This window comes from Erythrolamprus reginae, chromosome 7 (assembly GCF_031021105.1).
Source record: "Erythrolamprus reginae isolate rEryReg1 chromosome 7, rEryReg1.hap1, whole genome shotgun sequence".
Taxonomy (NCBI): Eukaryota; Metazoa; Chordata; class Lepidosauria; order Squamata; family Dipsadidae; genus Erythrolamprus; species Erythrolamprus reginae.
In genome coordinates this window covers 36,832,642-36,856,173 of record NC_091956.1, presented here as the reverse complement: position 1 = coordinate 36,856,173, position 23,532 = coordinate 36,832,642, and the positions used below count along the sequence as shown (strand labels likewise).

General features: G+C 44.3%; 1 protein-coding gene across 2 annotated transcripts in view; it reads left to right on the top strand.

The window, feature by feature from the left end:
• WDR1 (WD repeat domain 1) overlaps positions 1–23,532 on the top strand; it is a 92,461-nt gene that overhangs the window by 42,213 nt on the left and 26,716 nt on the right. For both annotated transcript variants that reach the window (XM_070757346.1, XM_070757347.1), the window contains exons 5-8: positions 564–744; positions 2,312–2,389; positions 9,778–9,858; positions 13,444–13,677. In XM_070757346.1, the coding sequence (XP_070613447.1) occupies positions 564–744; positions 2,312–2,389; positions 9,778–9,858; positions 13,444–13,677 (574 nt within the window). The remainder of the gene's footprint in view (positions 1–563; positions 745–2,311; positions 2,390–9,777; positions 9,859–13,443; positions 13,678–23,532) is intronic.

The window sequence follows — 23,532 nt, the reverse complement described above, 5'->3', positions numbered from 1 at the left end:
ATATTTGTATGATATATATCTGTAAGCAAAACAATAATTTAAGACATTATTAAATCAATAAGAAACTCATGCTTTGCTTTGCTGATATTCACAATGCAAAGATTTATTTAAAATTATTATTATTTGCTTATAGATAAAATTATTGTGTGTGTGTTCTTGAAGTGTAGAATTAATCATATCTTTAGCAGTGGTTGCAGAAAATCAGTTGGTATTGCAGCCTATTTTGGTTCATCTTTGAGAATTTTTATTTTATTATTAAATTACACTAAATAACATGATAAGAACATTAAGTGGGAAGAAAAAAATTAAGAGGAACAAATAGAAACTTTTTATAAAAAACTTTTTAATTTCATTATTTATTACAGCCGCTCCGAGTCCTCGGAGGGGGCGGCCTACAAATCTAATAAATATTATTATTATTATTATTATTATTATTATTATTATTATTATTATTATTATTATTATTACATGATTACATAAGAAGTAAAGTTGAAGTTGCATGGGGATAATGAGTTACTTTAATGTGTATTAAAAAGAATTAAGTCTTTATTTTGCATAAATAGATTTGGAGCAGTCTTCTTGTGGGATACTGGTTCTTCAGTAGGCGAGCTTGCGGGTCACAACAAAGTAATAAATACAGTGGACATTAAACAGACGAGGCCTTATCGCTTAGCAACGGGCAGCGATGACAACTGTGCTGCTTTCTTTGAAGGACCACCATTCAAGTTCCAGTTCACCATTAGTGTGAGTTTGTTTTCTTTCTTAAGCAGAGTCCAGCTTTGTGGTCAGAATCTTCTCTCACTTTCCTGTGGTAGCTGAAAGCAGTTTCCATATCTTGAGTTAATAGGCAATTTTACTCTTGTAGAGGCCTTGCATCTGCAGTATGTCAGTGCTTCTGGAATGGGCTTCTGAAAGCTCCTTTGTACAAACAAGATGAAAAGTATTTGTAGTAAATATTTTAAAAGTCACAGAAAAGCTTACATATATAGATCCATAGATCCACGTGTGTTGATTTTTCTACATGTGGAAATCTACACTAATGTTAAAGATAGGGAAAGCCATATAAGCTTGTTATATTGGTCAGACAAAAACGTCAACACAAATAAAACACAGATTCTTGCAATGATATTTTCTGAATGCTTGTCCAGAAGGTTCAGGGAAGTATAACGCTTAGCACAGAACTAATTTTGCCCATCTGGAACCAACCTTCAGGATAGGTTGTTCTCAGTGAAGGGCTACTAAAAATTTTACTACCACACTGTGCAGGATACCCTGCATTTTCTTTCAACATCTTTCAGTGCAAATTGGATGCTCTGGGGTGGAGCTCCATTTTTACTACCCCACTGCGTCCCCCCACTGTCCAGGCAGTAGCCCACCCCTGCTTGTCCTCGACCAATTAGCTTGAGAATCAAGTCAGTCTATTTGAATAATCAGTGGGATTCGCCTTGCAGACCCCAGATCTGACTCGATCCTTCAAGAAGATGGTTGTGGCAGGACTCCCCATTCTGAATTCTCGTTGTCAGGCCTCCTTTCCTTTCAAACTTTCCAATCCTTTCCCCTAAGCACAATAGCCCTTTTCAGGGCTTTCGGTTATGAGTCATTTCATAAAAGTTTTTTGATAGCATTATGCATGAAACTGACATAACAGGCTATCTATATTGGGTTGCACTAGATTAAGCTGCCTGATTCCTACATTTTGTATAAGCACAAAGCACATGTCAAGCATATTTGAGATAAGATAAGCAACATTTGTATATTTTTGAACTTTAGACCTTTTCAGCATCCTAAAAGTATTCCTATTTCACTATTTCCCATGCTTAGGAAATAACATAAATTAACATGCAAGCTTCAGTCCTTACCAGTGGGCTCCTGACTTTATTGCAGTTGAAAATGGGTACTATATTTTATCTGGCAACCAGCTGGCCACAAATTAGCCTTCTGTTTCAGCCTATGAAGTGATAAATAAGATTTAACACAGACTGCTTATATCTCCACTAATGATGTGCCTGATACACAGAGTTAATCATATGCTGGATTTTTCTTAAATCCTAATTTCCCCACACAACGTAATTTGTATATTCCTATTCTCTGAATATGATCTCTTAATGTCCCTTCTGTGAACTGCCAGTAATTATTCTCAGCAGTTTTATGAACATGACTGAAATATCAGATATCTTGTGCATCTGGAGGATGCTGTTTTATGAACTTTGGAAGCAAAATACTCTGCTGTATATATTTTTTATTTATTAGACTTGTTTGCTGCCCATCTCACCTAGTATAATGTTCATACTGTTTATTTCTTCTCCTTTAGGATCACAGCCGCTTTGTTAACTGTGTAAGATTTTCTCCTGATGGAAATAGACTTGCTACAGCCAGTGCAGATGGCCAGGTAAAAAAAATAGAATGTAAGGCATGCTTTGAATGAAACAGGTGTCAGTGTACAGTAGTCTCTAATAAGTTATTGGACATATTTGCAATGGCACATGACTTACCTTAGTATGGGCTCTAACTTACATGCAATAAAAAGGAACATTTAATGTTTGTAGGTGGATATATCTGATGCCTCTTACATACAATAGTTTTCTTTTAGAAAAATATATACAGCACCAACAAAATAAACAGTTTTAAAAGCATTTCATGTGAAAAGCATTTCACATGAAATGCATTTCACATGGGAAAAGCATTTCACATGGGAAAAGAAACATTCCTATGAATGTTCCCATGAATGAATTTACAGATAAGCAATTATTCTCTCTGAAGTACTTATGTTGAGAATCATACTGCTAGGGCACTAATGACAAACATTTTAGGGACTGAGTACCCAAAACCCACTTACTGTATTTTTGGAGTATAAGACACACCCTTTTCTTCCTTAAAAGTGGCTGAAAATTTGGTGTGTCTTATACTCTGAATGAAGCATTTGGAAGCTTATTTTTCCAGCCCTAACTAAGTGCTAACTATCTACCCAGCTTCCTACTCCAAAGAAGGTTTTTTTCCAGCCCTAAGTCTTTGCAGGCTTGTTTTCATTCCCACTCCTTCTGAAAAAATGATTTTTCAGCACTAACGGGTTGTTAAAAATCTTCCTGGCTTGCAGCATTTTTAAAATTCCTACTCCCTCTGAGAAACAGTTTTTACTGCCCTAAGTATTTGCAGGCTTGTTTTCATTCCTACTCCCTCTGAAATAGCTGAACAGACTAAGGATCCTAGCCAGACTAAGGATGCTACGTAGATTTCCCCCCCCTCTATTTTCCTCTCCCAAAACTAAAGTGTGTCTTATACACCGGTGCATCTTACACTCTGAAAAATACAGTATTTATCATAATTTGGCAACATGGCAATTTAACCTGAATAATGAGGGTTTGTGAGGAATTTCAATCACGCTTTCACAACTAATTCACCCTGATTTCTTTAACATTCTAAATTCTTTAAAGTACAACTCAGGAATAATCCCTCCCTCCTATGATTTGTCCTTCCTTTCTTCCTTCCTCCCCCCACCCCCTCTGATTTCACCTTCCTTTCTTTAACTCCCATATATTATTATGATTTGTTATTGTTAGTATTTATTAAAGAATGCTGTGTAGCTGAGAAGCTTTCAGCAAAAATAACATCAACTATTGTTTGTGTCAGGAAGCTATCCCGGACTGTTATTTACACACCCAGACACACACAATCACACATCTACCTATTTTTATTCCACCTTCCCTGGGTCCTTGGGAAAGGAATAGCATTTTTTCCCCATTCCCATCTTAATAAATTCTAACCTCCCTCTTCCAGTCTTTTAGCTACTATTGACCCACTTTGCTTCTCCCTTCCCTTCTCTTAAAAACGAGGTTAGGAAAGAAAGCCACGAGGCTAAGGGGGATGGAAGAAGAAACCTAGGCAGATTCCTCTCCAAATAGCCTTCCACCCAGATTTCAATTGATTTTCTCTCCAGTCCTCCCACAAACAGACCCCACCTCTATTTTTGGACTCTGGACTATTGGGCCTTTATTTCTCACATTTATTGGGGGAATTGGATTTTTATTGGGTCTTCCCTCCCACCCCACACCAAAAGAATGCAAGCTGGGCTTCTCCTCCTAGAAGCCCCCTACCAATTCCCCTTCTCCCTGCTTCCTTCCTCCTCCCCTCTCACTCAATCACACTTTGGGATAAAGGAGCAAGCATTGGAAGCACATGTTGAGGTAACATGGGAGTGTGCCTTCTGATCCTCCAGCGTTTGGCCCAGAATTCTCTGCACTCCTCCATGCCCAGCTTGCTCAGGAGGGGGGGGGGACACCTCTGCTTCCCCCCACACACCATGGCCCAGCCACACACCATGGTCCCCCCACACACCATGGCCCAGCCATCACTGTCCAGCTTCCTCAAAGGCACAGTGCATTTCAAAGGTGGCAGCTCATATCTGGAGGTGCTGAACAGTATCCTGCTGCGAGAGCCGGGCCAGGCCTTTCCACTATCCAACTCACCAATGGGGGCACTTCTGTTGGCCAGCCACCCCCTCCCCCTTGCTGGACCTTTGTGCTCAGCGTTCCACCGGGGCAGGGGAGCGCTTCCCCATGCTGCCCCTTCTTTGTCTTAGACTCCTGATGAGTAAGGCCAGACTTGGAGAATGGCCTCACCCTACAAGATCCGCTCCTGCCATTCTCTCCCAGCCCTCTGCTGGTGGCAACAGCAAATGTACCATGATGAAGACGAAATGCTGTTGCCACACAAAGGCAAGTACAGGGGCGGTTCGCTCCTGCACTAAGGCTCTGCCCATTGTCACCACTGGAAGGGGGGACAGCCCTTTCATCCCTCGGCCGCAATAGGGTTACAGAGGCACAGCAGAGTGTGAAAGAGATGCATGGGTCACACTGTGGATCCGCATTGTAATGGGCTTCAGGAGGAGGATGGGATCCTGCCTCAACCATTATGAAGCGCAGAAGTGAAATAGTTCTCTAAATGAATTCCAACTTTGCAGTATCTTTTTCTTTTGCGAGAAGTTAGAATTGATTGAGTGAAACACGATGGAGAAATGGGATTGGAGCTGGGCTGGGGCGATGGCGTGTTTGCTTACAGAAAGAACTCTGCGTGCCACGTCTGGCACGTCTGCCACAGGTTGCCATCACGGAATGTAAAAAATAATACCAAGAAAGATGAGGACCTGGTACTGATGGTAAAAAGAATAAAGATAGATTAAGAAAGAATATAGCTAGTCCTAGATTTACAACAGTTCATTTAGTGACTATTCAAACTTACAATGGCATTGAAAAATGTGGCTTATGACAGTCTTTCACAGTTACGACCTTTGCAGCATTCTCTTAATCATGCTGGGCAACTGGTTTGTATTTATAAGTGTTGCTTTGTCGCCAGGTCACATTAGCATCTTTTGCTATTTTCTTGCAAGCAAAGTCAATGAGGAAGCCAGATGCACTTAACAACTATGTTGCTAACTTATCAACTGCAGTGATTCATTTAACAGCTATGGCATGAACATGGAGCAAAACTAACTTTAAAAAATGTCTCAGCAATAGAAATTTTGAGCTCAATTGTGGTTGTAAATCAAGGATACCTGTAGAGAAAAGTCTCTTGCCACCCTTGAGTGAACTATCTTGGGCTCAGTTCTCAACCAAAATTTATTTCTAGTAGTGGTATCACCATTTGGAGGAAGTTTTCCTCAAGTAGACCTACTTTCCATACATGCTTTGGAAGGTGCTCTGTTGCCCTCTGAGATACTCAAATGGTAACCAGTAACCGCTATTGATGGTGCAGTGATTGAAATCAGACTTTTTAAGTGGCAAACAGAGTCAGATGCCTAGGGTACCAGTGGTGATCCAGTTCTGATAGAAACATAGAAGTCTGACGGCAGAAAAAGACCTCCTGGTCCATCTAGTCTGCCCTTATACTATTTTCTGTATTTTATCTTAGGATGGATATATGTTTATCCCAGGCATGTTTAAATTCAGTTACTGTGGATTTATCTACCACGTCTGCTGGAAGTTTGTTCCAAGGATCTACTACTCTTTCAGTAAAATAATATTTTCTCATGTTGCTTTTGATTTTCCCCCCAACTAATTTCAGATTGTGTCCCCTTGTTCTTGTGTTCACTTTCCTATTAAAAACACTTCCCTCCTGGACCTTATTTAACCCTTTAATATATTTAAATGTTTCGATCATGTCCCCCCTTTTCCTTCTGTCCTCCAGACTATACAGATTGAGTTCATGAAGTCTTTCCTGATACGTTTTATGTTTAAGACTTTCCACCATTCTTGTAGCCCGTCTTTGGACCCGTTCAATTTTGTCAATATCTTTTTGTAGGTGAGGTCTCCAGAACTGAACACAGTATTCCAAATGTGGTCTCACCAGCATTCTATATAGCGGGATCATAATCTCCCTCTTCCTGTTTGTTATACCTCTAGCTATGCAGCCAAGCATCCTACTTGCTTTCCCTACCGCCTGACTGCACTGTTCACCCATTTTGAGACTGTCAGAAATCACTACCCCTAAATCCTTTTCTTCTGAAGTATTTGCTAACACAGAACTGCCAATACAATACTCAGATTGAGGATTCCTTTTCCCCAAGTGCATTATTTTACATTTGTCTTCGGAGAGGGGCGGCATACAAATCCAAATAATAAATAATAAATAAATAAATAAATAAATAAATAAATAAATAAATAATAAATTTGGAAACATTAAACTGCAGTTTCCATTACTTTGACCATTTATCTAGTAAAGCTAAATCATTTACCATATTTACAGACACCTCCAGGAATATCAACCCTATTGCACACTTTAGAGTCATCGGCAAATGGGCAAACCTTCCCTACCAAACCTTCCCCTATGTCACTCACAAACATATTAAAAAGAATAGGACCCAGAACAGACCCTTGTGGCACACCGCTTGTAACCTGACTCTGCTCAGAATACTCGCCGTTAACAATAACTCTCTGATGTCTACGCTTCAGCCAGCTGCAAATCCATTGAACTATCCAGGGATTAAGTCCAATCTTCACTAATTTATCTATCAGCTCTTTATGTGGAACCGTATCAAAGGCTTTGCTGAAGTCCAGGTAGGCAATATCCACGGCACCACCTTCATCCAACACCTTTGTGACATAGTCAAAGAAATCAATGAGATTAGTCTGACATGATTTGCCTTCAGTAAAGCCATGCTGATTTGGGTCCAATAAGTTATTGTTTTTTAGGTGCTGATTTATCCTCTTTTTGAGTAGAGTCTCCATCATTTTAACTACCACTGATGTCAAGCTAACTGGCCTGTAGTTACCAGCTTCTTCTCTACTGCCCTTCTTGTGGATAGGCACAACACTGGCCATTCTCCAATCCTCAGGAACTTCTCCTGTTAACAAGGATTGGTTAAACAAATCGGTCAGGGGGGTAGCAATGACAGATCTGAGTTCTTTAAGAACTCTGGGGTGGATGCCATCTGGACCCATTGCCTTATTTATCTTTAATCGTTCAAGTTCTTCTAAGACATCGGCTTCTAAGATCACTGGAGCTGAATCCGTACAGCTGGAAGCAATGCTATATCCCTCTATAGTATTATTTTGTAAGGTGTCTTTTGAGAAAACTGAACAGAAGTAGCTATTGAAATGGTCAGCAATCTCCTTATTCCCATTAATGCATGTATTATTCCCAGTACTAAGCTTCCTGATGCCGCAGTTTTTCTTCTTCTTATCACTAATATATCTGAAGAAGGTTTTATCCCCCTTCTTTACAGATTTGGCAATTTCTTCCTCTTTTGAGGCTTTAGCAGCATATATTATCTGTTTTGCCTCCTTCTGTCCCATTTTATACACCTCCCTATCAGCTATACAGTAATACCTCATGATACGAACTTAATTGGTGCAAGGAGGAGGTTCGTAAGACGAAAGGTTCGTAAGATGAAACATTGTTTCCCATAGGAAACAATGTAAAGTCAATTAATCCGTGCAACCCAAAAAACCCCCGCAAAAAAACGGCTTTCTGGCTGTTTTAAAATGTGACAGCCGGCCTGGGGTTCGGGGGTGTGCTGGCAAGCCCCCCAGGCCGGCTGCGACCTTTTAAAACACCCGCGTCGCTTCACAGCTGTCTCCCGAAGCCGAACGCGGAAGTTCGGCTTTAGCATTTGGCTTCAGGAGACAGCTGGGAAGCGGCGCGGGTGTTTTAAAAGGTCGCAGCCGGCCTGGGGGGCTTGCCAGCAACCCCCGAACCCCGAACCCGGGTTCGGGGGGGTGCTGGCAAGCCCCCCAGGCCGGCTGCGACCTTTTAAAACACCCGCGTCGCTTCACAGCTGTCTCCCGAAGCCGAACGCGGAAGTTCGGCTTTAGCATTTGGCTTCAGGAGACAGCTGGGAAGCGGCGCGGGTGTTTTAAAAGGTCGCAGCCGGCCTGGGGGGCTTGCCAGCAACCCCCGAACCCCGAACCCGGGTTCGGGGGGGTGCTGGCAAGCCCCCCAGGCCGGCTGCGACCTTTTAAAACACCCGCGTCGCTTCGCAGCTGTCTCCCGAAGCCGAACGCGGAAGTTCGGCTTTAGCATTTGGCTTCAGGAGACAGCTGGGAAGCGGCGCGGGTGTTTTAAAAGGTCGCAGCCGGCCTGGGGGGCTTGCCAGCGAACCCCGAACCCGGGTTCGGGGGGGTGCTGGCAAGCCCCTCAGGCCGGCTGCGACCTTTTAAAACACCCACGCCGCTTCCCAGCTGTCTCCTGAAGCCGAACGCGGGTGCTGGCAAGCCCCCCAGGCCGGCTGCGACCTTTTAAAACACCCGCGCCGCTTCCCAGCTGTCTCCTGAAGCCGAACGCGTTCAGCTTCGGGAGACAGCTGCGAAGTGGCGCGGGTGTTTTAAAAGGTCGCAGCCGGCCTGGGGGGCTTCCCAGCAACCTCCCGAACCGAACCCGGGGTTCAGCAAAATTTTGCCTCTTCTTACGAACTTTGTTCGAGTTACGAACCGGTGTTCGGGAGGCTTCTGGGAAGCCCCGCCGCCCGGCTGTCACCTTTTAAAACAGCCGCGCGGCTTCCCAGCAGTCTCCGAACGCCGGTTTGTAACTCAAAAAAAGTTCGTAAGAAGAGGCAAAATTTTGCTGAACCGCGGGTTCGTATCACGAGTTGTTCGTAAGACGAGGGGTTCGTATCTTGAGGTACCACTGTACTTCCAGACTCTTTATACCTCCTATAGGCAGCCTTTTTTTCATTGACTATAGCCCTTACATCATTACTAAACCATAGCGGTTTCTTCTTCCTTTTACCTTTAGTTATTTGTCTTACATACAGTCCAGTGGCTTTTCAGATGGCCTTTTTTATGCCTATTGCTTCTCTCCAAGAATAAATATGGCAGTTACGGAAGGAAGGAAACATGAAAAAGAAATATAACTGTGGAAAAGGGATTATTTTTATTTTTAGCAAGGCCTGCATGCTTCTTAGCTCTTGTGTTACAAAGAAATATATATATTTTACTCATTGATTTGAGTTGCGATGGTTCAGCAGTTAGAATGCAGTACTGCAGACTACTGCTGCCACCTGCTAACTGCCTGCAGTTTGGTAGTTCGATCTCACCAGCCTCAGGGTTGACTCGCTTCCATCCTTCCGAGGTCAGTAAAATGAGGACCCAGATTGTTGGGGGCAATATGCTGATTCTGTAACAATTGCTTAGAGTGGGCTGTAAAGCACTGTGAAGTAGTATATAAATCTTAAGTGCTATTGCTATATTAAAGATATTATTTTCTTGAAATATTAGTGTTTTACTTTAATGCAATCCATTTATTAACTCTTCCAAGATAGTTGTCTCTTTTTAAACTTCTGAACAGATTATTATTTATGATGGCAAAACTGGAGAAAAAATTGATGCTCTTGGTGGAAACAAGGCACACAGTGGAGGTATTTATGCAGTAAGTATATTCCATTTGTGCTCTATGGATTTATATCAGTTTAAAATATTTATTAAGCTTCATTGTCCAGCACATGGACCACCATACCATGGCCATCGTGAAATTGACGTACCATCAGGATTAATTTATCACATTTTGGCATGATGCGCCACAGGCCTTCACAACTGTCAGTGTCAAAAGCTTATCACCACTTATCACTAAATCCTTAGATTTTTTTTATATCTCCAACAGAGGAAATTTAAATTTTTTGATGAATTGGCTTTTACTGCAAATCTGATGATACAGATTTCCATGCTAGTGGAGACAGCATCCATGAACAGTCTATTATCCAGTCTGCTAAGTTGATGAGACACCTCCTCATTCCATGACTTCTGCTTTTTACACTCAGTCTGATTTTGGACAAGATGTAGTTTAAAGAGTTCCTGTTTTTGAATGCTGTTTTCTTCTGCTATTTTAAAGGTGCAGTGTCTCCTTAAGAATTCTGCTTGAAACTGGTGAGCAATGTCTAGTAAAGTAAATGACCTAATTGTTGGTTATTCAGCTGTCTCTCTGGATAACTCCAGGTGGCTGACCAACCCCAGAACATGAGCCATCCAATCTCCAGTGTCATCTGCCGCCCTCGATATTTGCCAGCCCTGCCATTCGGCCATTTGGCTCTTGGTCTACTAGCAGCCACCAAACATGACTGCCATCTTCCGCTCCGCGTTCTGAGCCGTTGTTGTCTCTTGTGCACTGTGACCCCAGGATGTCTCAAGGTGTCTCAGCCAGAACGCATTCAGGTCCCTGGAAGCTAGGCAGACTCTGGCTGGTAAGAGACAAATATTCCTCATTCAAAGTAACTGTAAGGATGTCAAAACCATAATTCACCGCGAGAGCAGCTCTCCTCTACCCTGTTGCCACCCATGGCGGAGATAATGGTACATTGATAATCCCACTTTAGACCTGTCGAAGGTCCTCAATGCCCTCTTCAAGAGGCCAGTCTGCTTCATCTGCCCTATGAGGTTGCCTACCTTATGGCCATAGAAACATAGAAGATTGACGGCAGAAAAAGACCTCATGGTCCATCTAGTCTGCCCTTATACTATTTCTTGTATTTTATCTTAGGATGGATATATGTTTATCCCAGGCATGTTTAAATTCAGTTACTGTAGATTTACTGGAAGTTCTGGAAGTTTGTTCCAAGCATCTACTACTCTTTCAGTAAAATAATATTTTCTCATGTTGCTTTTGATCTTTCCCCCAACTAACTTCAGATTGTGTCCCCTTGTTATTGTATTCACTTTCCTATTAAAAACACTTCCCTCCTGAACCTTATTTAATGCTTTAACATATTTAAATGTTTCCATCATGTCCCCCCTTTTCCTTCGGTCCTCCAGACTATACAGATTGAGTTCATTAAGTCTTTCCTGATATGTTTTATGCTTAAGACCGTCCACCATTTTTGTAGCCGTTCAATTTTATTGATATCTTTTTGTCCAGGTCTCCAGAACTGAACACAGTATTCCAAATGTGGTCTCAGCAGCACTCTATACAGCGGGATCACAATCTCCCTATTCCTGCTTGTTATGCCTCTAGCCATGCAGCCAAGCATTCTACTTGCTTTCCCTACCGCCTGACTGCACTGTTCACCCATTTTGAGATTGACAGTAATCACTACCCCTAAAGCACTTTGGCTCTTCAGATATCTGAGCTTGCAGCTTTTTCACTCAGATCTGACCTGTGTGTATTTCACATGGACAGGGTGATTCTACACCTTAACCCCCACCTTTGTGCCGAAGATTAATTCATGGTTTCACAAAGCTCAAGAACTTGTTTTCCCTAACTTTTGCCCTCATCCGGTTCATCGGCTGGAGCGCAAATGGCACAAGTTGGATATTCATAGGATTCTGAAGATCTACATTTCTCGGAAATTTTCATTTTGTAGATCTGAATTATTTCTGATTTCCTTTTAATCATCCACCATGTATTCAAAGGTTTTTCTCCTTCAGTTGGTCTGTGGATTTCAGCCTGCATGGCTAAGGCCTACGAGATTCAAGCTCTGCCTCAACCTTGACCCATCACCGCTCATTCCTAACAGGGTGTGGTTACTACGGCAGCTTGGACTAAGCAGGCTTCAATAGACAAGGTTTATCATGCAGCTGCCTGGTTCTCTCCATCTCCGTTTATTTAGCATTATAAGCTGGACTCTGTTCTGGCCACGGCCTCTTGGAGTAAACCCACTGACCCAAAGTCCTCTATTTCATGGTAAAATCACACTCTTTATTGGTAGAAGCAACACACAGTGAAAAGCAGATTGAATGTCCAAGTGATTTTTCTCTCCGAAGTGAAGTTTGGGAAAATCACCAACTCGGCCCACTGGCATTCCTTAGATAACAGAGTCTATTCAAGAGAATAAACCAGTTCACTGGAATCTCGGACAAACATCATCCAGCAAAGAATGTCTATTAGTGAGGTAGGAATCAGGTTTTTGAAGCCTTTTTCAAGCACACACACACACCCATACACACACACTAACATCTCTTCTATGAACGGCATTGAAACCCCACACCCAATTACCCCAAATCCTTTTTATATTGCCTGGAAGTGACATCACACACCAAAGAGGCAAAGCTGTAAGTTTATTTCCTTTTATTATACAAGTCCTCTTGCCTTCTCAGAAATCTCCTATATCTAGCATTTAACCATGGATTATCCACTCTAATGTCTTTTTCCTCCAACTGAGACCACTCCCCCATTGTTATATCATCCCCCTCTAGTGGTTCCTCAGGTCACTTTCCCCCTCACTCTCGCTCTCTGCATCAGCTGGAAACCCCAGGGTATCCAGAGGGACCTGGTTCATACTCCTCAGAATCTGACATGACCATGACAAGGAGCACTCACAACAGACTCTTTCGCTTTGGCGCAGGCTGGCTTCGGTTGACATGTTTTTAGTGAGTTTGTGTGGATCAGGGAAGTCAGGACCAGGACATGTCCTTCCAATAGGACAGCCAGTTTTGGTATGTTCCATTCATGGATGTTGTCTCCTCTAGCATGGAGATGGGGCGTTGATCTTACCTGATACACTCCATCTCGTAGCTGTGGAAACAGCATCCAGCCCCACCCAGATTCATGTCCAGTCCTGCTTATTTCTTCTGGACTGTTAGTAGCACCACACATGTCTGCATCAACACCTTCATCAAAAAAGCGGAAGTCACAGGATAAGGAGATGTGTCATTATCTTAGCAGACTCAGCCCTAATTGGATAATAGAGTTAACCTGTTCATCGATGCTTAAGGACTTTAAGGACTTGTAGCCATTAATAGAACATTATCAGATACTCTTCACTCTTTGGTACATGTTTAATATATTCCAGAATATTAAAAATATTATTTGGCTTTTGATCTAAAAAGATTGTGAGTTTAATTTCTGTGATGGATTCTGTCAAATGAATAAGATTCCCAGGTGACTTTGGAACAACAAGCTATTGTTCTAAAATGTAATTTTACTTCTTTTTGATATGAATTTCACTCTCAAGAAAGGAATCATTTATTTCTTAAATAGTTTCTTCTTATCCTATTGATACGGTTTTTTTTATTTTTTTGACAGATTAGTTGGAGTCCCGATGGCCATCGCCTTCTTTCTGCTTCTGGGGACAAAACAGCTAAGATCTGGGATGTTGGTGCCCAGAGTGTGGTAACTACATTTAAAATGGGATCAGATGTTCTGGACCAGCAATTGGGCTGCTTGTGGCAGAAAGGTCATTTATTGACATTATCCCTTTCTGGCTATATCAACTATCTGGATGAGAACAATCCAGATAAGCCTCTTTGCATCATAAAGGTTTGTGGAATAATTAAGATAGCATGTTCTAGTTTTCATCTTCTGCTTAGCAATAATAATCATGACTATGAAAAATAATTCAATGAAAGACTGCTTTGAATCCCAGTGACTATATTATTCTGTTGGCTATTATTGAGTACAGTGGTTTTAATAAAAGTAAATCAATTCTGCATTTTAGGTTAATATTTTTGGTACCATTATGGGAAACACATTTTTTTTTAAATTGTTGTATTGGACCATGTTGATATCTCTGTAGCAGAGGTGTCAAACTCATGGCCAGCACACTGGATCCGGCCCATGAGATGCTTTAATCTGGCCTGGCTTGGAAATGGCAAAGGCCTCTGGAAGCTAAAACGGTGTGTGTGTAAGGATTAGGGCACCCACCCTCATGCCTTGTTTTGGCTGGCAAAGTGCTGCTGGAGGCATCCTTCCCATCTATCTTTCTCCTCCAGCCTGTGCAAACCTACAATGGTGATCCAATCTTTGAAGAAATCCAGTTTGACACCCTGCTCTAGAGTATCGTGTTTACCTTTATCCAGAGAATGTGATCAGTTCTATGCAGCAAAGCTTTTGACCTATACTTCCTAAACAATAGCACTTTTCTTCTCCTTGTTCAGGTCTTAAAATTGGTTGAATATGGCTTATATTTGGAATGGAGTCCACAGTAAACCACTGGGAATTGGGATTGACCAGAAAGAAATAGGAAATCCAATAGAGCAGGAATGTCAAACTCAGGGCCCGTGGACTGGCAGCCTACCATTGCAGAAGGTTGAGGGCATGGGGCTGCAAGGGCTGAGACACTTCCCCATGCGCACACACACTCAACAAACGTCTACAATGGCAGGCTGCAAACCAATGAAAGCTGTTCTTTTGGAGTTGCTTTCACTGTTTTTACAGTTGCTTTCACGTGGTTTCTTTTTTCTTACTCCACAGCCCCATGGAAGGCTGCAAGAAGCTCCCATCCCACTTTATCTACATTCTTTTTCTCCCCAATGTCACAGTCTGAGCTGCAATTTATTTATTTATTTATTTATTATTTGGATTTGTATGCCGCCCCTCTCCGAAGACTCGGGGTGGCTCACAACAAGTGAAAACAAATCATAAATAATCCAATTAATTAAAATATTTAAAGATTTTTTTTTTAAAAAAAACCATATACTAACAGACACACACACAAGCATACCATGTATAAATTAAACGTGCCCAGGGGGAGATGTTTGGGGGAGATGTTTAATTTCCCCATGCCTGACGGCAAAGGTGGGTTTTGAGGAGTTTACGGAAGGCAGGAAGAGTAGGGGCAGTTCTGATCTCCGGGGGGAGTTGGTTCCAGAGAGCCGGTGCCGCCACAGAGAAGGCTCTTCCCCTGGGGCCCGCCAACCGACATTGTTTACTTGACAGGACCCGGAGGAGGCCCACTCTGTGGGACCTAATCGGTCGCTGGGATTCGTGCGGCAGAAGGCGGTCTCGGAGATATTCTGGTCCGATGCCATGAAGGGCTTTAAAGGTCATAACCAACACTTTGAATTGTGACCGGAAACTGATCGGCAGCCAATGCAGACTGCGGAGTGATGGTGAAACATGGGCATACCTGGGTAAGCCCATGACTGCTCTCGCAGCTGCATTCTGCACGATCTGAAGTTTCCGAACACTTTTCAAAGGTAGCCCCATGTAGAGAGCATTACAGTAGTCGAACCTCGAGGTGATGAGGGCATGAGTGACTGTGAGCAATGAGTCCCGGTCCAGATAGGGCCGCAACTGGTGCACCAGGCGAACCTGGGCAAACGCCCCCCTCGCCACAGCTGAGAGATGGTTTTCTAATGTGAGCTGTGGATCGAGGAGGACGCCCAAGTTGCGGACCCTATCTGAGGGGGTCAGTAACTCCCCCCCCCAGGGTAATGGACGGACAGATGGAATTGTCCTTGGGAGGCAAAACCCACAGCCACTCCGTCTTATCCGGGTTGAGCTTGAGTCTGTTGACACCCATCCAGGCCCCAACAGCCTCCAGACATCGGCACATCACTTCCACCGCTTCGTTGACTGGGCATGGGGTGGAGATGTAAAGCTGGGTATCATCGGCATATTGATGATACCTCACCCCATGTCCTTGGATGATCTCACCCAGCGGTTTCATGTAGATGTTAAATAGCAAGGGGGAGAGGACCGACCCCTGAGGCACCCCACAAGGGAGAGACCTCGGAGCCGACCTCTGACCCCCCACTAACACCGACTGCGACCGGCCAGAGAGGTAGGAGGAGAACCACTGAAGCACAGTGCCTCCCACCCCCAACCCCTCCAACCGGTGCAGAAGGATACCATGGTCGATGGTATCGAAAGCCGCTGAGAGATCGAGGAGCACCAGGACAGAGGATAAACCCCTGTCCCGGGCCCGCCAGAGATCATCCATCAACGCGACCAAAGCGGTTTCCGTGCTGTAACCGGGCCTGAAACCCGACTGCTGGGGACCTAGATAATCAGCTTCTTCCAAGGACCGCTGGAGCTGGAGTGCCACCACCTTCTCGACAACCTTCCCCATAAAGGGAAGGTTGGAGACTGGACGATAGTTGTTAAGTACGGCTGGGTCCAGGGAAGGCTTCTTGAGGAGGGGGCGTACGAGCGCTTCTTTATAGAGTGTTGGAAAAACTCCCCTCCCCAAGGAAGTGTTGGTAATCTCCTGGGCCCAGCTCCGTGTCACCTCCCTGCTGGCCGAGACCAACCAGGAGGGACACGGATCCAGTAGACAGGTGGCAGAACTCACAGCTCCAATGGCCTTGTCCACTTCATCAGGTGTCACCAGATCAAACTCTTCCCAGACAGGTGGACAAGTACGTGCCCCAGTCACCTCGACTGACTCATTGTCAGTCGACTCTGTTTTACAATTGGAGTCGAGGTCGGCCCGGATCTGAGCGACTTTATCAGCGAAAAACGTGTTAAACTCCTCGGCGCTACTCTGCAAGGGCTCCCCAACTCCACCCTGGTTAAGAAGGGAGCGGGTCACCCTAAACAGAGCGGCCGGGCGGGATTCCGCTGATGCAATCAAGGCGGCATGGTATGCGCATCTTGCCGCCTTGAGCGCCACTTTGTAAGTCTTAATAAAAGCTCTTACAAGTGTTCGATCAGATTCAGACCTACTCTTCCTCCATCGCTTCTCTAGACGTCTCTTTTGGCGTTTCAACTCCCGGAGCTCCTCGTTGAACCATGGGGCTCTACGGGGTCTAGCGCCACGGAGAGGTCGCAAAGGCGCAATCCGGTCGAGAGCCTCCGCAGCAGCCGTATTCCAGGCCTCCGCAAGAGACTCCGCCGAACTGTGGATGAGTGCCGTCTGAAAGCCCTCTGGGTCCATCAGGCGTCTGGGGCGGAACATCTTCATTGGTTCCGCCTCCCTGCGGGGAAGGATTGGAGCCAGGAAGTCAAGCCGTAGTAGAAAATGGTCTGACCATGACAAAGGCAATGCTTCTAAGCCCCTTAGTCTCAGACCATTTCTCAATTGCTCGGAAAAGAATACCATGTCAGGTGCGTGCCCTCCCTCGTGAGTCGGACCCTGTACTACTTGAGTCAGGTCCATGGCTGTCATGGTGGCCATGAAATCCTGTGCCAACCCAGAGGTTTCGCCGAGTGACGGCAGGTTGAAGTCCCCCAGGACAATGAGTCTGGGGAACTCCACCGCCAACCCGGCTACCTCCTCGAGTAGCACAGGCAGGGCTTTTGACACGCAGCTGGGAGGCAGGTACGTGAGAAATAAGCCCACCTGGACCCCTAAGTCCAACTTCAACAAGAGAGACTCGCAATCCGCAATTTCCGGAGCAATGAGTCTACGCAGGCAAAGGCTCTCCCTGGCTATAATAGCCACTCCTCCCCCCCTTCCCTGGGGTCAAGGTTGATGCCATATCTGAAACCCGGTTGGGCAAATTTCAGAGAGAGGAACACCTCCCTCCGGGCCCAGCCAGGTTTCAGTAATACACGCCAGGTCGGCCTCCTCATCCAGGATCAGATCCCGGATGAGGAGAGCTTTATTTACCACCGACCTGGCGTTAAGCAGCAGCAACCTGAGTCCAGGGCCAGGGTTACACTCATCACCAGTACCCAAGATTTGGCTCTCAGAGCCAGAACAAGGGACCGTTATTAAGCAACGGTCCCTCGTTCCCCTGGAACGGCTAGCTCTGTGGCCCCCGCCATATCTGCCTCTCCCCAGCAACACAGGGATATTCCGACCCTCTGCCACCCCAGAGATCGGTGCCCCTTCCTCTCCTGTCTCCCGAGCGTCAGGTGGGCCAAATCTATCATTCACACTACTATCAATCAACTCATCCATACCATAACCCACCCTCACCAACCCAATTATACCAATCATTCCATTCATACCCACAAGTATACTTATCCCAGTCATCCATTACTTAGCACCCCAATTATATTAAAAAACAATTAAATTAGTAACAGTATAAAATAGCAATTGATAAAAATTTAAAACACTAAAACATTAAAATTATACTTATATAAATATAGGATAAAAATTATAAATTAGTAAAAATTGATTTTCTTTTGATGGTATAAAATCAGATCTTAAAACATTTTATAATCATCAGTAATCAATCAGTCAGTCCAGGTGCGGTGTTCCTTGGTCTCCATGGTCTAAGGTCTTAATCTAGTTCAAAGAGTCTTGATGTTAAACCTCCTCTCTTTCTAGGTGTCTTTTAAAATCAGACCACAAGGGGCATGGGGGAGACCTGTGCACAGGGTGTGTGTGTGCATGCATACACACACATATAAACACTTGTTGTGAGTGTTCCATTTGAGCATCCAAGAAGGCACAGGAAAGAAGAAAGAAAAAGAAGGAAAAGGGGAAGAGAGCAAAGAAGGGGGAAAAGGAAAGAGAGGAAGGAAGAAGAAAGAAAAAAGAAAATGAAAAAGGAAACAAAAAATAGGAAAAAGGATGGAGGCAGGGAGGCAGGGAGAGTTCTCGGAGAGGGGCGGCATACAAATATTATAATAATAATAATTATTATTATTATTATTATTATTATTATTATTATTATTATTATTATTATTATTATTAGTCAGGGTCTGAGGAAGGAAAGTCCTGCATTCGCACTTGGCCACCAGCAGCCCTGCTGCCCTTTCACCATCCCCTTGTCTGGTCCTCCTGACCTCCCCTGGTGATCTCACATCCTATTGCTGAGAATAATTTGGTTACAAAACTGGGTCTCCTCACATGTAAAGGGAGTGGGCTTCCCTTTGGCCCACACTGTTTGCCTCTGCCACACACCATGAGTAACCTACCCAAGGAAAGCAAGCATAGCACTAGCAGCTTTGAGGAGGAGGTAAGCGCAGCCAGGGAAGCGTGCTTGGATGGTCTGGGCTCTGATGTCCCAATGCCTTGGGAGTTTGAGGGCTGGACTGGGTGCTTGCCCTCCATTGTCTAGGACTCCAGGCAGTCTGCGGTGCTGTTCAGGGGTCCTCTGTATGGCCTGAGACTGACAGCAAGGCTTCTCTAGTGGACAAGTATTTGGCACTCATACATCTCGTACTGGAGAAAATGGATCCCCCTAGCCTTGCCTGGGTCATAGACGATCCCTGAAATAAATGATGTCAAGTTGACCATGCTCCCCCGAGGTCAGCCACAACCCTCAATGAAATTGAGTTTGATACCCCTGCCATAGAGGATAAAAAAAGCTGTCTATAGCTGTCTCCAGTGTATGCCTTGCCTGGGATTTTTTCTTCTTTGGTCACACAATCCTGAGTCATCTGGATTTCATATTGATCATTCAGTGTTTGGCTTTTTTAATCTTTCAGCCCAGAACACTTTTCTACTCCAAATTCATTTTTCCCACATCACTTTTATCATCGGTTCCTTACCTTGCCAATTCTGCCCCAATTGTCTCTCTGCCTGCCTGTTTCTTCCTTGAAGGGAGAGGTGGCATCCAAGGAAAGTGCCAAAATAAAATGACTGAAAGCCCAGACAGAGAACAGCCAGATGAAAGAAGACATTGTTGCCCTTACACAGTTGATAGACTTTGAAGGTATTTGTGCTTCAGCAGGTCTGATCCTTCCTTAGTGAGAGCGCTAGGAGTAGTTTAAGGGACTCTGAGTGAAGCTACTGTTCCTTTTTCTCTTCTGGTTGTCTTTGCAGAACAGGCCACCTTATCTTTTCTCTTGTTTCATCTAAAAGCAAAACATCCTTCATCTATTCTTTCTGTGCTATTTATGTATTATATTAAACTGAATATTCTGGCTTCTACTTGAGCTGTAAGCTTCTGTGAGGAAAACATAAACTTGAATTATGCTGTTATTTGCTCCAGAATATCATTAGGAATATGGAATGGAATAAGAATAGGAATACGGAATGGAATGGAATAAGAATAACATGGCCAACAAGGAATTTGTTTGTGCTACAGAAGCTCTCAGTTTACAGGCAAGAAATCAAGAAAATCCAGTTGCCTCTTGAAAAAAACACCTTTGAGATTATCATGACCCGTATTACTGAAGAATCTCCATAGACAAGAGACTCCTGAACTGAGAAAGCACCCTTTCCCACCCAGGAGAAGCAATCGTTAGATCCATTTGCACCACTTAAAGATGGTCTCACTCATCTCACAAGATAGCCTAAGGAAACCATCCAGATTTAAGGAAAGATCATATGCTCCCAGAAAGGCAATAAGGCAGTTGTTAGCCGCTCTGAGTTTTTGGGGAAAGGCATCATAGTCCAAATAGTAAATAAATAAACAAATAAATAAAATCAGACAGCCAAGCTTGCATCCTGCCTCTTAGCCATTGCTTGACGATCAGGCAGCCAGCGGAGGTCTAAAAAGATTACCTCATCACTTTCCCATTTTTGGAAACAAACAAAGAAGCCAAAGACTAGCTGGATTGCTCCATTTAGAGAAGATTACAGATCCAGGGAAAAAAGAGGCCCATGATTGCCCCTCCCTCCTTAATTGGGGACAGAGCAGTGATGGGCTACCAAAATTTTTACTACCACACGGGGCATGGCTTATGCATTTTGTTTCAACATCTTTCAGTGCAAATTGGGTGCTCTGGGGTGGAGCTCCATTTTCACTAGCCCACTGTATTCCCCCACCCGTCCAGGCAGTAGCCCACCCCTGATTATCTACTATATAAAGTGTATGTACACACAGGCACACACAGCTCTTCTAAAATTATACACATTCAACCTCATTTACTGTGCTAGGAAAAACACCCAGTGCCCAGAAGGGAAAAAAAGAAAAAAAAATCAAAATTTTGCTACCGGTACTGTGTACCTGACCAAAATTTTGCTACCGGTACGGCCTACCATACCGTACCTGTAGGAGCCCATCACTGGGACAGACGATGCAAGGAATGACTGGGAGGGAATTCAGCTGTGTTGAAAGTACATCTCAAAAGGATAGTGCCATGAACCACTAAAGCAGTGCAAAAAGTTTAAAACAACCATTCCCCTTTAAGAAAGTCAGGCCCTAGAATAAACATACCAGCAAAGGAGAGAGAAAAAACCTCCAGAGAAGTCACTCAGGAAAGTAACAGCTGTTACAATGTATCAAGGCTTAACCTCAAAGGCAGTTTTAGAAAACACTTAAACAGGGCAATAAGGTTAGGATTAGGCTAGAAACAGGTCAGAGCATACCAGAATGTCGCCTTCCTGTCAGGATTAACCTAGTAAGTTGGGGGGGGGGGACAAAAAACTGTTGGAATGAGATTTCTTCCAATAGGCAGGTCACCAAAGTGCTCAGAAAGTTAACAACTGATTCTCTTGAACTGACTGAATCTCCCACTGCCATAAGTCTTACCGTGTTTTTATCTCAAATGTCTAAAATGGGATTTTTCATAAGAAGTTTTGGCTGTATCCTGTGAATTTTTTAATGTTTTATATTACAATGGTAAAAAAGAAACTCTTTGCCATATATTAGTGATGACAAACCTTTTTCTTTTTGCATGACCAAAAATGGGAGTTTTGTTCTTGCATGCCAAAAATGGGAAAAATGGATTTCCAGTTTGCACTGCGAAGACTTCAGGGAAATCTTCTGAAGCCTCTGGAGGCTGAAAACAGCTTTCTCCAAAGTCAAAAATCAGCTGTCCTATGCGCACATCCACACTGGAGCTAACATAAGGCAAAGCCTTACATGCCCTCAGATATAGCTCCACGTGGCATCTAGGTTTGCCATCACGGGCATATAATAAGATATAGTTACCTTATTTTTTTCAGTAGTCAATATTCAAATGAAAGAAAAGTTGGGCAGATAGTTTTTCTGATGGTGCATAAACTTTTCTTTGGCTACCACTAAAATAACTAAAGCTTAGAAAACCATTTTCTCCACTGCACTGCTTGGAGAGTCCAACAGGGACTGAGTTAAAAATTAAAATATCAAACAAGTCCCGCCCCCTGTAGACCCTAGTGAGTCAGTCTTAAAAACTCAGTCATAGTGAAGGGACACAGGAGTTTTTTATTCCCTATGATTCTTATTTCATAGGTTGTTTTCATTTATTTTCTCTATATTACTTAGGTAGGATACTAACTTTTCTCTTCCCTCCCCCCCCCCCCTGTCTCCTTTCATTTACAGGAACAATCAGAGAGGATCATTTGAAGGGAATTCCTTCGTCGCTGGACTCAGGCCCCTGCTCTGAGGAGCAAGCCTGCAACATTATACCGGTTGGAGCCTCTTCTCAAAGAGTAACGCTCCATAGACTGAGAAAGCGGGAGGTCCCTAGTCTGTGGGCTATACCGCCCTGGACGTGGCAATCGGGGCGAGAAAAGCCGATGGAGGTAAACTCCGTGCGCACCGTTTGAATTTCCCGGCAAAATTACTACAATATGAGAAGCTCCGAGGCTAAGCGGAGGCCCGAAATCGAAGCCGGCATTCTTGGCAGCCCGAAATCGAAGCCGGCAAATTCTGGTGCCGCCCAAATCCACAAGCTCCGCCCGCCATTTTGAAAGGGGTGAGCAACTGACGGCTCCTTCTGTTAGCGCAACGCCGCCATTTCATCTCTCAAGGTCACCTCCATGCCCTTGAAACAACTACCGCCCACCATGTTTGGGGGGCGGGACTAACCCTTTAGGCACCACCAGAGCCTGGGTTAATATTAGATAGCCAGATGACACAGGAAGTAATACATTTCTTCCTTTGTCCGCCATTTTGTTGGAACCTCATTTGCCTCATGCAGTCAAAACGGTCGGTTGTAATTTTCCTCGAGGATTCAATCCCTCATTATGGCAGATCTCCCCCAATCGTTGGGCTCTGAACCCTCCACATCTGGGGGAGGCACACAGAAGGCCAAGGAGAAGTCGCATTCCTCCAAATCGAGGTCCAAAACTTCCCAGGCATCATCATCTGCTCTAAAGGAAGCAGAGAAACGCATCAAAGCTCTAGAATGGCAACTGGAGGCAGCGCAGAGACAGCCTCCTCCTTTACAATCCCAGGCTACCATCACACCAGGTCAGGTTCTGAGTTGGCCACTGCTACCCCCCCCCCCCCGACTCCCAGAAGGGATGGGCTCAGCCATAGACAAGGATTGGTCTCCAGACAGATCAGAGGTTCCAATGTCAGAAGCCCTGCATAGACCTGAGATACAAGTTACAGCTGCACCAGCGTGGCACTATAGCCCTCAGCCCCTGGCTTCTTCAGCCACCTTCACGCCAACAGCTGCAGGATTACGTTCTTCCCCAGACACCTGGCACCGAATGTCCCCAGCTATACAGGACATGATTGCATCAGCGTATTCACAGGGTATAGCTGCTGGTACTCAACAATACGCAGCATCAGCCCCTCCACCCCCACTTCAACCGGCCTCAACACACAGGAATATTTGGGCAGCCCCCGCTCCCCTGTCTTCCGGGAATGAATCTCTGCATGAGGATGCAGAACTAAG